Source organism: Meleagris gallopavo, chromosome 25 (genome assembly GCF_000146605.3).
Source record: "Meleagris gallopavo isolate NT-WF06-2002-E0010 breed Aviagen turkey brand Nicholas breeding stock chromosome 25, Turkey_5.1, whole genome shotgun sequence".
NCBI classification, from domain to species: Eukaryota; Metazoa; Chordata; class Aves; order Galliformes; family Phasianidae; genus Meleagris; species Meleagris gallopavo.
The window spans coordinates 5,403,103-5,414,465 of record NC_015035.2 but is presented as its reverse complement, the minus strand read 5'-3'; the positions used below and the strand labels follow the sequence as shown (position 1 = coordinate 5,414,465).

General features: G+C 49.9%; 2 protein-coding genes across 4 annotated transcripts in view; one reads left to right on the top strand and one right to left on the bottom strand.

The window, feature by feature from the left end:
• Nucleotides 1–342: 342 nt before the first annotated feature.
• On the bottom strand, nucleotides 343–11,128 carry CAP1 (cyclase associated actin cytoskeleton regulatory protein 1). 3 transcript variants are annotated; one of them, XM_010723518.3, is made up of 13 exons: nucleotides 10,987–11,128; nucleotides 7,789–7,899; nucleotides 7,326–7,426; nucleotides 6,708–6,785; nucleotides 5,220–5,363; nucleotides 5,034–5,119; nucleotides 4,413–4,518; nucleotides 4,130–4,307; nucleotides 3,280–3,467; nucleotides 2,963–3,086; nucleotides 2,776–2,858; nucleotides 2,120–2,263; nucleotides 343–1,730 (listed from the first exon to the last, which is right to left on the bottom strand). In XM_010723518.3, exons 2-13 carry the CDS (start codon nucleotides 7,880–7,882, stop codon nucleotides 1,647–1,649), a joined length of 1,410 nt encoding a protein of 469 aa, XP_010721820.1. In that variant the 5' UTR covers nucleotides 7,883–7,899; nucleotides 10,987–11,128; the 3' UTR covers nucleotides 343–1,646. The 3 variants fall into 3 exon arrangements, with proteins under 3 accessions (XP_010721820.1, XP_031412693.1, XP_010721819.1); XM_031556833.1 differs by lacking the exon at nucleotides 10,987–11,128 and adding an exon at nucleotides 8,407–8,566; XM_010723517.3 differs by lacking the exon at nucleotides 10,987–11,128 and adding an exon at nucleotides 8,003–8,172.
• PPT1 (palmitoyl-protein thioesterase 1) overlaps nucleotides 9,777–11,363 on the top strand; it is a 5,637-nt gene continuing 4,050 nt past the window's right edge. Inside the window, exon 1 of the mRNA XM_003212632.4 lies at nucleotides 9,777–9,823. Within this exon, the coding sequence (XP_003212680.2) occupies nucleotides 9,777–9,823 (47 nt within the window). The remainder of the gene's footprint in view (nucleotides 9,824–11,363) is intronic.

Sequence of the window (11,363 nt, the reverse complement as noted above, 5' to 3'; positions counted from 1 at the left end):
GGGGGTAAGAGGGGGGAAAAGACCACATCTAGGAGGTTCTAAGGAAAACGGAGGGTTTTTAACTAAGTGGGTATTAACAGCTTGAACCATTTTCAACTAATGGCTTGTTTTAGATACTTTGGGACAGCAACTGAAATCAATAAAAAACTTGAATCTAACAAAAAAAAACCAGGGTGTGATTTGAAGACCACTGTCAAACTGATAGAAAGGGAGTTGAGAGAGTCCTGAATTCCCCGTGGTGTGAGTCATCCTCTATGCAGCCTAGAAAGGGTCGGGCAGCAAGGGGCATCTTGTCCTGCCTGAGCTCCATGTGCCCCCACGAAGCAGAAACAAGAGGCACTGTAATGAGCAAGTTGGCATTAACTTTATTCTATCTTCTGTATAATCTTACGTACATAAGAAAGGTTTTTTTCCACAAGCCTCAGGAGAAGACGAGTACAAGTCACAGGACAGTCTTAAAATAAAAAATTGCATATTTTTGTAAGTTGTCCTAGAGAAAGAAACATTGACACTTTACAGAGGAAATGCATTTAAGATATGCTTATGCCACCCGAGGCATTGGAAAAATGAAGGTCAAAGCATGTGCAGCTCCCTTTATGGGTCAATACAGTACTATGTCTTAGCTGCAGCTCTCTCTGTTCCAGTGCTACAGAACAGAGGCCACAAGCTTCCATCAAAATAAAAAGCCAAGCAACAGGGTAAAGGGGAGTCTGAGAAGATTCACCTATGGTGACTGATTGCAGATGAGGAAGAGAGCAATGAACCGATTTGATCCCACTTGGGTAATGTACAATACTGCACTACTGACCCTGGAATGAAGGAGACCTTTCCCCTGCGGGAGGGAACAGGTTCAGAACTGTCTTGGAAGACTGAACATGAGTTCAGCTGCTCAAGCAGGAAGCCCTGAAACAAAGACTCCCTTGAGAAGGAGGAGGGCTCATGGGAAGAGATGCTCAGCTCCAAATTACCAGCAAGACTGCTGGAGGGGAAAAATGCAGTTAGTCCTCCACAGCCTTCCCGTGGCACCGATGTCATGGCACAATCAGAAACACACTGAGCTAATAGGAATGATGAAAGGGAAATCAGGGTGGAATGCTATGGTCCAAGTCCTCAGCCTTTGGTCCAACAAAGCCATTCCCAAGTCCCGTAATGCCACTGGTTAGTATAAAGAGCTGGAATTGGCAGCTTCCAGGACCTTCTTCAGATATTTGCAATAGCAACCGTGTACTTCTGGACCCCAACAGACATTATTTGTTAAAAAGGGAACAACACTCCTCTCACATGATCAATTTGCTTGAAGGCAATTAAAAAAAACAAAAAAAAAACAACCAAACAACACTCTGAAAGCCAACTGCCAGTACTGGCTTTGAAATTCACCCAAAATCTGACATGATTAATTGGTGCAGTTAGATCAGACAAGGGAGGGGGAAAATAAACCTTCCTGCTAATAGATGTGGACAATACCTGACCCGTCACCTATACCAAATCCCAGCCAGAGGTATTTCAGTGATGGCAGGCAGCCGTGTCTCTCGGATAGAAAAGCAGTTTGAGAGCAGAAAGGTACAAGAAATCTAAGAGAATCATCTGAAAGCAGATTTGTCCCACAGCAGAGCCAGGGGAGGGCATGAGCCTTGGAGCCGTTCTGCTTAGCCAGCAATTTCTGTCACAGTGGTAACCAGCTTCTGACCGTTCCACACTGTCTTGAACTGTTCTGGGACAGGGAATTCAGTCTGGAGAGTAAAAATAGAAATCTGTTGTCAGGAATCTCTGTTTATGACTAAGTCTTGTAACTACTCCCATTGTTTTAGGAACTTGTTTTTTTATATACGTGTTACATCCCCTCTTGTACCAACAAACACCTCCTGTTCTGTCCCCCCCAAGATCCCGAGGAAGAAGCAGATCTCACAAAGCAGTCACTGTAAAGAGAAACAACCCAATTTGCCGATTTTAGCATCTAATTGTCATTCACAACCCCCAAGCCTAGCATTAAAATGGCAACTCCAGAATTGTCCCTCCAGACCTCATCACAGCTGTGGCATTCCCTGCAGGCCTCAGAGCAAGAATCGTGCCTTTCCCTCCTCCAGCAGACTTCCACAACCGATGTCAAAATAACACTTACAAAGTCACCACCCTCGGTGGGAATAAGGACGTTCATCTCTGATGACTTGGCACTGACGATTTCGCAGTCTAGGGAGCTCTTGCTCAGGTACACGTGGCAGCCGTCCGTTTTGTTGATGGAGATCGTTGGCACTTTACCCATTACCTACAGAGTGAGCAAAGGAGCAGCTGAGGAACGTGAGCGTGAGCTGGGCAGCCATGCTCTGGCACTTGCCGCCAAGGGAAAGGTTTGAGTCCCACTGCCCCCCCCAGACACACTGAACTTCCACTACTGGCAGAAATTTAAGGTTATTTCTTGTTCTGGTCTCTTTACAACAAAACTAAATGGAAGACTGGGCAAGCTGCTCGCCCCAAATCCAACATCAAAAGTGGCATCAGAGCAGATTCTACTGCTGACCTCCTACTTTGGCATGCTGACCCTGCTGCCCACCTCACATAGACCTCTATCTAAGTCCCTGAAGCAGCTCGGTGAGGCACAGCTCAGCCCCTTCCTGAAGATGGGGCAGCCTCAGCTTCAGAGCAATAGGACGGGTGCTTTTTTTTTTTTTCCAGTCTTTTCACAGATGCCTATTATTATTCCAGAAATCCAGCTTCTCCCAGAAGCAGGTGCTATTGGCACCCTGTGCAGCAGTCAGACTGCAGGGCACAGACACTCACCTGAACTTTGATGTCCCTGCTGTTTATTATCTCTACGATGCCCACCACATCATCAAACACCAGACCTAGCTTCTTGCAGTTATCTGCAAAGACAAGACAGGGTAGCTCACAGAAAGGTTTTAGAGATCTAACCTTCTGCAAACAAAACAGCATGCAAAAATACAGTTTTCAGGGTTGCTCTGCTTACCAAGGGTGATGGAATTGATCTTGCCTTTGATTTGGAGTGTACTATTTGTGCACTTGAAAACATATGCTACCTGCTTCAGTTCTGTGTCACTGATTACCAGGTTAGTGGCATTTTCCTGGTTTTCCTGGAAAGGCAGGGAAAATGCACCTTATTTTTAGAATGCAGACCAACTTATCAGCGTGCACAGCATGGCAGTGGAGTTCCTTTAAAAGCAAGCTGCATGTATCAGGCTAATGCCTCTTACAAGAAAGGAGACTCTCCTCCCCTGCTGCAAAGCTCCCATCCCACCAACCCTCACACTGATGCCAGGCACTCACCACTCTCCACTTTTTGCCTTCTAATTCTAGCAATGCAGGTTGCTTTGGAGAGGTTTTTTGGGAGGGATTAACATTACAAGCTGGTTTGGGAGAAGTGAAAGGCTTGGGTCCACTTCTTATAGGACCTCCTTGGTTCTTCAGTGCCGGATTCTTGTGGGTCTTCATATCATCTGAAACATGTCTTAAGCCTGCAAAAGAAATCCGGCCTGAGCTCCAGCTTTCCTCCAGTAATGCAGTTTCACAAACACCAGACATTTTTTCAGAATGAAAGTAGTTCCCGAGGTTGGGCCTAAGCTGAAGCCCAAGCGCAAATGGTAAGCAAGTGAAAGAGGAAGCCAGAAACACTGATGCAAGCAGTGCTAATGAGGATGTACTGCAGAACCAGGGGGCTCTCACTGTTCTGCTCTCTAGCTGGAAAAAGCCTTGAGCCAAGCACCTTCCCTTTGTTCCACATCTGGCCTGAATATGTTAACCGGGTAACGTACAAAAGGTAAGTTTTGTGCAGATACGAACAAGTATGAAATCACATCTTTTGTACTTGAGAAGGGCATGCAACTAAAGAACTCCCCATCTCCACCCCAGCTAGCGATTAATCTCTGCCTACACCGACAGATGAGGCTGAGAATACCAACTCAGATGGACTTCCTTTGTCCTTGCAAATTGCCTCAGGGCTGCTCTTGGCCGCCAGCCTCACTCTCAGACCAGATGCTCTTTTGTTCTGGGGAGTCTGCTTTCCAAAAGCAGGGACAGTCAGGGATAGCAGCAAAAAGCCAGTCCTGCAGGCCACTCAGCACAGTATTCTCGCTTGTGGCTGCCCCCCGCCCCCAGCTCGCCTGCTGCTGCCACTTACCCGACGTGATGCCCTCTCCCCGATTGATCTGGGCGAAGAGCGCCGAGCGGGTTGCAGAGTCGTCTGCACCAGGGCCGGGGTGGGAGGGAGCAGGGGGGGGAGGAGGGCCGGGGGGAGGCGGTGCCGCCCCAGTGGGGGGCGTGGATGGTGCTTTGGCCCCTTCCGTTGCCACAGGACCCTGTAAGAGGCCGGCAAGAGGAAAGGTGATCGCACAAACTCACGCCTGCTGCAATCGTCCTGCAGTGCTCCTAGGAGAGGCCCCTGCAGGCCTGCTCACAGTTACCGTTTTGCTCCAAGTCAGCCCCGTGGTGTGATACTCTTTGATGTAGGCCTGCAGCTCGGTCCAGATACGCAGATAAGCCTTCACCCAGTCCACTTGCTTTTTATCTCTGGGGATACAAAGAGATCATGCGGAGGCAGCAGCTGCATTTGCCATCACAACTCAAGGCCTATAGACAGATCATTACGTATCTGCCTCAGCTGGAGCAGCACTGCAGTCTCACATCTCCAGCACTGAGTTCTAGCCTCACTGTTCATCTTGCACTTGCAGGCCAAAGGCTGCAGGCTGCACCGTAACCCATTTAAATTGAGGGGTCCGATGACTCTAACAAGACCCATGCCCGAGACAAGACTTGTTCCCTGAGAAACAGTCCAGCCACCGGATAATGCTGAGACAAGAACTGCAGCACAATGCATTGCCAGAGATTCCAGCTGCAATCTGAATGCAAGGAATCCCAACTATGAGAATTAGGACTGAACAGCTAGGTGAGGTTTTATAAATACACCCTACCTTTAAAAGAAGAAGGGATTAAAGATCAAGGTAGCTTTCTTAGCCACCAGAACAGCCCCTGCACGCCCTGCTAGCTGTTTTCAGAGATGCTTTTAAGAGAAAAGATGAACTTACACATCCTTGTACTCCTTAAGGATACGGTTGGTATAAAACATGGCAGCATCAGTCATTTCCTTTACATAAGGACCAGGCTTTGGAGACTAAAGAAGAACGAACATCTTGGTATGAAGCAGCTGAGGCAGCTGGCTCACCAAGCAGCCAGACTCTTCCCACCAGCCCACTTCCCACTGCATTTCTTACCATGGCCACCCAGCCCAGGGCTGGGATGCTCTCACTGACTGCCGATAAATGATTGAACTGTTTGCTGCCTCGGTTCTTCTCCCTTAAATTCTGCACCATCTGGATTTGCTCTGAAATCGGTTTCAGAAGCGTTGAAAACACATTCTGCAAGGCAAGAGGGACAATAACAATTGAGAACATCGGTGCTGTTCTGGAAGAGTCGCATGCCTTTGTGAGTGGCTCTGCTGAGATGACACTCACTCAGAGGAAGACTAATGGGCCCAAGCTGTGGCTGCAGCCCCTGCCCAGGTCTGGCCCTCCCCACGAGCTGAGCGTGGTCCCACAGCCCAGCTTCTCCAGGGCTGAAGTCACTGCTCCCCACTGGAGTGGTACTATGGGAGTACGCCAAGAACTGTGACTCATGTGCAATCCAAGAAACACTGACAAAGCTTGTTAGTAACAAGGACAGAAATAGCATTTGCCTTTCCAGTGCTCTTTTGTTCTAAGACAGTTTGTCAGATGTTTCTTCTCCTTCAAAAACCCTTAAAGAAAGGTGCTGTGCAGGCTTTTGCAGTTTGAGATTTACAGCCTGCATGACAATAGGAGTCACACAAGATTCTCAACTCATCCTATCAACTTCAGAATTCAAGTTACTTCTCAAGTCAATCCCAGCCCTCGATACTTGAATGACAAGGACAGTTTCTGTGTGCTGTTCACCTGGAGCACTGAATGCAAGTGCTTACAAGACCTCTGAGGTCAGAGCAGAGCAGCCAATTACACATTTTCAGTTACATTTTACAGTGACTAGAAAAGTATCACAGCTATCACAATGGAACAGAAGAAGCTATGACTGAGCCAGATAACAACTGCAAAGAAAAGCAAGGTGGGATCCTGTTGCTTGGGAAAAACAGTTCCCAAAAAGGAAAAGCCAATGCACTCAGAATCAAATTCTCAGTCATGCATCCTCCTGAGAGCTAGCAGTCTAGAGAAAAGTGTTAAATTACTTGCTAAGGAGAAATCAATCTAAAAGCCAAGCTTTTATTCAGAAAACATCCAAGAGAGACAGGTCTGTTCTACTTCAGGAGTTTCATGCCTGAAGCATCACATAATGAAAAGCACACTACTGAGATCCCACTACAGCTCTTGTCTGGTTTGCGTCTTTGGGAACAGTGATTGTCACAGTGTTGGTGCCAGGTGAAACCTGAGAGGGGCAGAAGCAGAGATGATATCCACGTGCTGCTCTGACAGCTACGGAGAGCTTGCTGCTTTCATCTCTACAAAGTGCCAGTTCTGCAGCTCCACAAATCAGCCTTCAGAATTCTGCCCAGAACTGGGTGAGCACCCACAACAGTTCACACCTTCAACAACTCCTGCCTTATTGATCCAAGAGTCTCCAGTCCTTCTCTGGTTCCTCTTTCGGAGGAACTGGAATGTCCCAGCTTTCCCTACAACTGCAGGCATCCTGTGCTCTCAGGTAAGGACACGCAAGGTGTGACTTGCCAGACTTACCTCTGATGGCTGCTGATGTTGAGATGCTGTCACCAGAAGAGACCTCTCAGTCATCAAACCTGCATGAACCATCTCAGCCTGAGAATAAAGAGAAACATGAGAGAGCTTCCATTTTCTCCAGCATAACACTGCCAGTCGTTTGAGCTCACGCTGCCCTTCCTTCTAGTTTACAAGGCAGTTATGCTGTCCTAAACACTGGGAAGCATAAGGAGATAAGGCATTAGCGACCTAGCGGTCCATAGAGCTGCCATAATTTTTTCCACACACAAAAATCAGGCCAGATCATCCCTTTGCCTTTCTTCTGATTGTGAAGGCACGCATAATCCGTTCTTCAGTTTGACAACACATTCTTGGAGACAACTATCTTGAGAGAAAGCTGATGAGAACTGCGCAGCTCTCTGGGTGGGCAACGCACAGGCATCCTACAAGCACAGACCAAGGCCTGTGAGGGGAGCCAGGTTCTCAGCACCCAGAGAGTTCAAACAATATTTTATTCGTCTTGCGTGTGGGTGACAATCCACCAGAGGTCATCTGGGCATCTGTCTTGAATCCTTAGGGATGAGTAACATCTGACAACACAGTGCAAAGTAACGGAGGGAGAAGAAAATGATTCCTTACATGCTTCTGCACATCCCCGCCAACTTCCTTGCTGATGTTGATGTATTCAGCTACTGGGCCAGACAGAATGGCATCGAAAGCCTGCACATACTGAGCCACTCCTGCAGAGAACAGCACAGATATCAGCACATGGCACACGGAGCCACAGCCGCTGCGCTCCCACCCACTTCAGCCGAACTTTTCGGAGCTGCACTGAGCGAAGGCAGTGGGTGCAGCCCAACGTGCAGCTGGGCACAGGCAGGGGAAGTGCTGCAGCCACAGGAAGCCGCTGTCGGGGCCGGATGGCAACCACAGGCTCTGCACTTGCGCAGTAACCTCCATGAAACTCACTTCCTCTCACACCACAGCTCCTGCAGCAGCCCCTGCATGCACCCCACGGGCACCGCCCGCCCTGCACCACATCCCACCGAGGCCCGGCGCTGTGCTGATGCTCAGGGGCTGCTCAGGAAGCCATGAGACTCACCTGGGGAAGAGCCATCTCCACACATGCCAGGCCCTTGGCACACCGTCTCCAGGCGCTCCACAGCCCTCTCCAGCCGTTCCACCAGCTGCTCCATAGCCGCGATGTCCTCAGCTGCACAGACAGACCGCAGTTATTCACGTCCTCTGGCGGTGCAAAGTTCTACGCTGAGTGTAGGAAAGGGCTCAGCAGCAGCCTGTGATTCTGTGATACAAACCCTCCCAGCTCCAGAAGAATTTCTACCTAGCTTGCATCCCAGTGACAGACAGACTCTCACATCAGCAGGGATGTTCGGATTATGCAATGGCCGTGCAATGGCTGCTGTATATTGCCACAGTCACTCCTTAATGGCTATATTGCTCCTGTTCCACTGCACAAGCCTGTTAACCTTATAAGGATATTAAAGCTTACACCTTCTAGCCTTGCACTGACGCCACCCAATAATGCAAATGTCTGTGCAGAATCTCAGTGCAGCTGGTTATTGGCCAAAGTCCCATTCACAGCAAATCAAATCAAGTATGACTGCTTACCAAGAGGAGTTTGAGCTCCTCGGGGTTTCAATTCTACAAATGCATCCACAGGGACCTCCTGCAGCCCTGAATGCCCCCACACAGTACTTACAGCTCCTGCATCGCTGCTGCACAGCGTCAGCTGTGGCACGAGCTGCCCTGGCAGCGCCGAGGCGAGCAGCTGCAACTTCTGAGATGGCAGAACTGCCTCCACAACAATGTGCCCCTGTTTGTGCTCCCACCAAAGGCTTTGGCATCTGAACTGCAGCATCTACTCTGCAAGCATTGCACGCGAAAGTGACTTAGGCACATAAATCACCTGAGGCTTCTCATCTAGAAAAGTCTGAAGCGTAATACAAGCTTTCCATTACTTTCTGCTTTGTAAAGACCCTGCATGGAGGAACACAGCAAGTCACCCTCAGAGCACACTAACGCCCGGGGAATGCAGGGAGGGAATGGCAATTCACCAACCGTGTTTTTATCTTATCACCACTCTGTCGAAATTTTTTACGATGTGAATCACTACTGTGGCCAGAACAGGCTTCCTTCTGTCTGCAGCAGCCTGCAAAAGCTCAGCCCTGCCCGAGGAAGGCTCTCCCCAGCCCAACAGGAAGGCAGTGCTATCCAACTGCGCTCGCCAGCTGAGACCAGATCCTCAGAACCCAAACCTGCAGTTCTAACACTGCTTTGCTTCTGCTCACAGGCTTTGGTCACAGACCAAACGCGGCCATTCTCACCCCGCAGCAGTGAGCTCCGAGAGGAAGGCAGCGTTCTGCCCACGCAGCAGCGAGCCAGGGTGGCCGCTCTGCATCATACTGGACAACAGCCTCTGGAGGGCTTCCAGATGCATCAGGAGGCTGAAACTTGTGGGCGGTCACCCATATAGCTGGCAGTAATGAATATTTCTTTTTTTAACTCGGTATGATGCAGAAATCCTGGCCGCAGGACCACCAGCACCCTGCTGCAGCAGGATGCTCCAGAACCGGGTTCACGTCTACAAGTGGAAGTGCAGACAGCAGCAAGGCCTGTCCCCCCTCTTGCAAGCTTAAAGAGGAGCTTTTTTTCCCCAAGAAGTCACCACTAAGGAAGCTCTCCCATGCCTTGAGAGCGCAGCAGGACACAGGCACACAACACAGGGGCATCAGGAAGGACATCAGGTTCACGGAGCGCTGGGTGCACAAAGCTGCTATTCTGCACCACTGATCCCCACCACATTCCACGCCAGGCTCTAATCTGATCAGCCCCATTACCCAGTCTCAAACTGCAATTCAAATCGGGATTACAACCAGTAAGTCCAGATGGAGAGCAGCTTCCTGCCCCAGCAATAAAACGCACTGCTGCGCAGAGCACAATGTACATTCGAGACACTCTGTTGGGATTAAGGCCCCTTAGAAAGAGCGTTCCTCGAAGTCCGGGTTCCTGCCATTAGGCACATCAGTCCTGCACCTCAGCTGGGTCTCCCTGATGGGAGGCCATGAGCCCATGGCGCTCAGTGCCAGCTTTGCAGACCTGAAACTGCCTGGCGGATGGTAAAATCACTTCCATTTCTTTAGTGGGCAGCATTAAAGCAACTTGGAAGAGAAGTCATTTGGTAAAGGGGCTGGGAGGTCGCAGCTACGTGCAGGCAGCACAAGTGCCAGAGCAGGCAGCTACACCATCACTCCTCACACATCCACCCTGCCTCACCCTCACTGTGCTCTCTAGATGCTCTTTTGATCTACAAACCCCGCCTGGATAAAATGAAAAAGTTCAGCTCCACAGACAAGAGCCTAACTGATATCAGTAGCCAGAACACGCAATTCAGAGAAGGCAATGTTTACTGAAGGGAAAAAAGATCACAAATAGACCTGCCTGGGCAGCACCTGAACAGCAATTTAAGTACTGGCCGTTGGGAATGCAGAGAACATGTCAGTAAGTGACAAACCGACATCACAGCTCTCAGAACACACAGCGGGATCTCACCAGCCTTCCTCGAAGAGGAAGCTGAGACACCAGTCACATCTGAGTCATTTCTGCTGTGCTCTCCGTGCCCAGAAAAGGGAAAGGCTCCAGAGCTGCACCACGCAGGGCCAGAGTGCAGCGACGGCAGCGGAGTTCAGCTGAAGCCCTTCCTGCTGGGGCTGCAATGCAGGCCTTAAATCCACGTCTTGTTTAAATTCAATTGAACTTTGATTATCAATGGAGCGGAAGCTATGGACTCACAGCAAACCTTGTGCATTTCACCCTGGTGCAGAATGTCTATTAATCTGCACAGAACGTTTGGTTAATTTATTAGCTAATCTTTACTTCCTCGCAGGCTTGGGAGCATAGGTTTGAGCACACTGCACAGCATGCAAGCTTTCATCAACAAGACGGCTTTATAAACCAACTGGAGCAATAAAGGGACGAGTTTCTTTCTTGTAAAAACAACAGCCAATCCTACACCGCAAACCCTGAAGAAGAGTTTCCTGTTTAGAGACCGTCCCGGGGTCAGCGCGTCCCCCGGCATCCAGCGGGCGCTCAGAGGAGCAGCAGACACCAAACTGCCACAGCCCCAGTCTGATGGAGCCACAAACTGCAGCTCCAGAACAGAGCCCAGCCCACGCCTCGGTGCAGCACGACGGAACGCTGTCAGCAACACAACGTCTGCCTCAGCTACTTCCTGCTCTGCAGGCAGAGACATAAAGATGCGAGAACTAAATTAGGAACATACCACAGCTTATTCTGGGCTGACACGGGAATATCTCAGGGGATCAGCTGCCAGATGACTTCCAGCGTTTATATCTTCCAAAAGACCAAATAATTTTTTTTTCTTAAGCAGTTCAGCTCAGGAAGGAAGGCCCTCTTTGCAGCGCCGCGGGGCGCAGCCCGCCGGTAGGCGCCGAGCACGGAGCTCCCTGCAGCCACACGGCAGCACCTGTTGGCAGCGCCGAAGCCCGGGTGCCGCTGCTGGCGGCTGCGATCCGCCGCGTCCAGGAAACCAAAACCGCCCCAAAGAATTCACCTGGAGCCGATCCGAACGCTCCCAAATAACAAATTCTCCCGAACTCATTACAGACGGGACGCGTCACGGCGCGGGGGCAGCCGCGG

Excerpts from the sequence above, each read along its gene's own strand:
- CAP1 (XM_031556833.1), bottom strand. The coding sequence starts at position 8,551 with ATGCCAAAGCCTTTGGTGGGAGCACAAACAGGGGCACATTGTTGTGGA. Across the intron at positions 7,900-8,406 it reads GCAGCAGCGATGCAGGAGCT|CTGAGGACATCGCGGCTATG; the intron begins GTAAGTACTGTG and ends CTGTCTGTGCAG. Across the intron at positions 4,308-4,412 it reads GGCTGACTTGGAGCAAAACG|GGTCCTGTGGCAACGGAAGG; the intron begins GTAACTGTGAGC and ends GGCCTCTTACAG.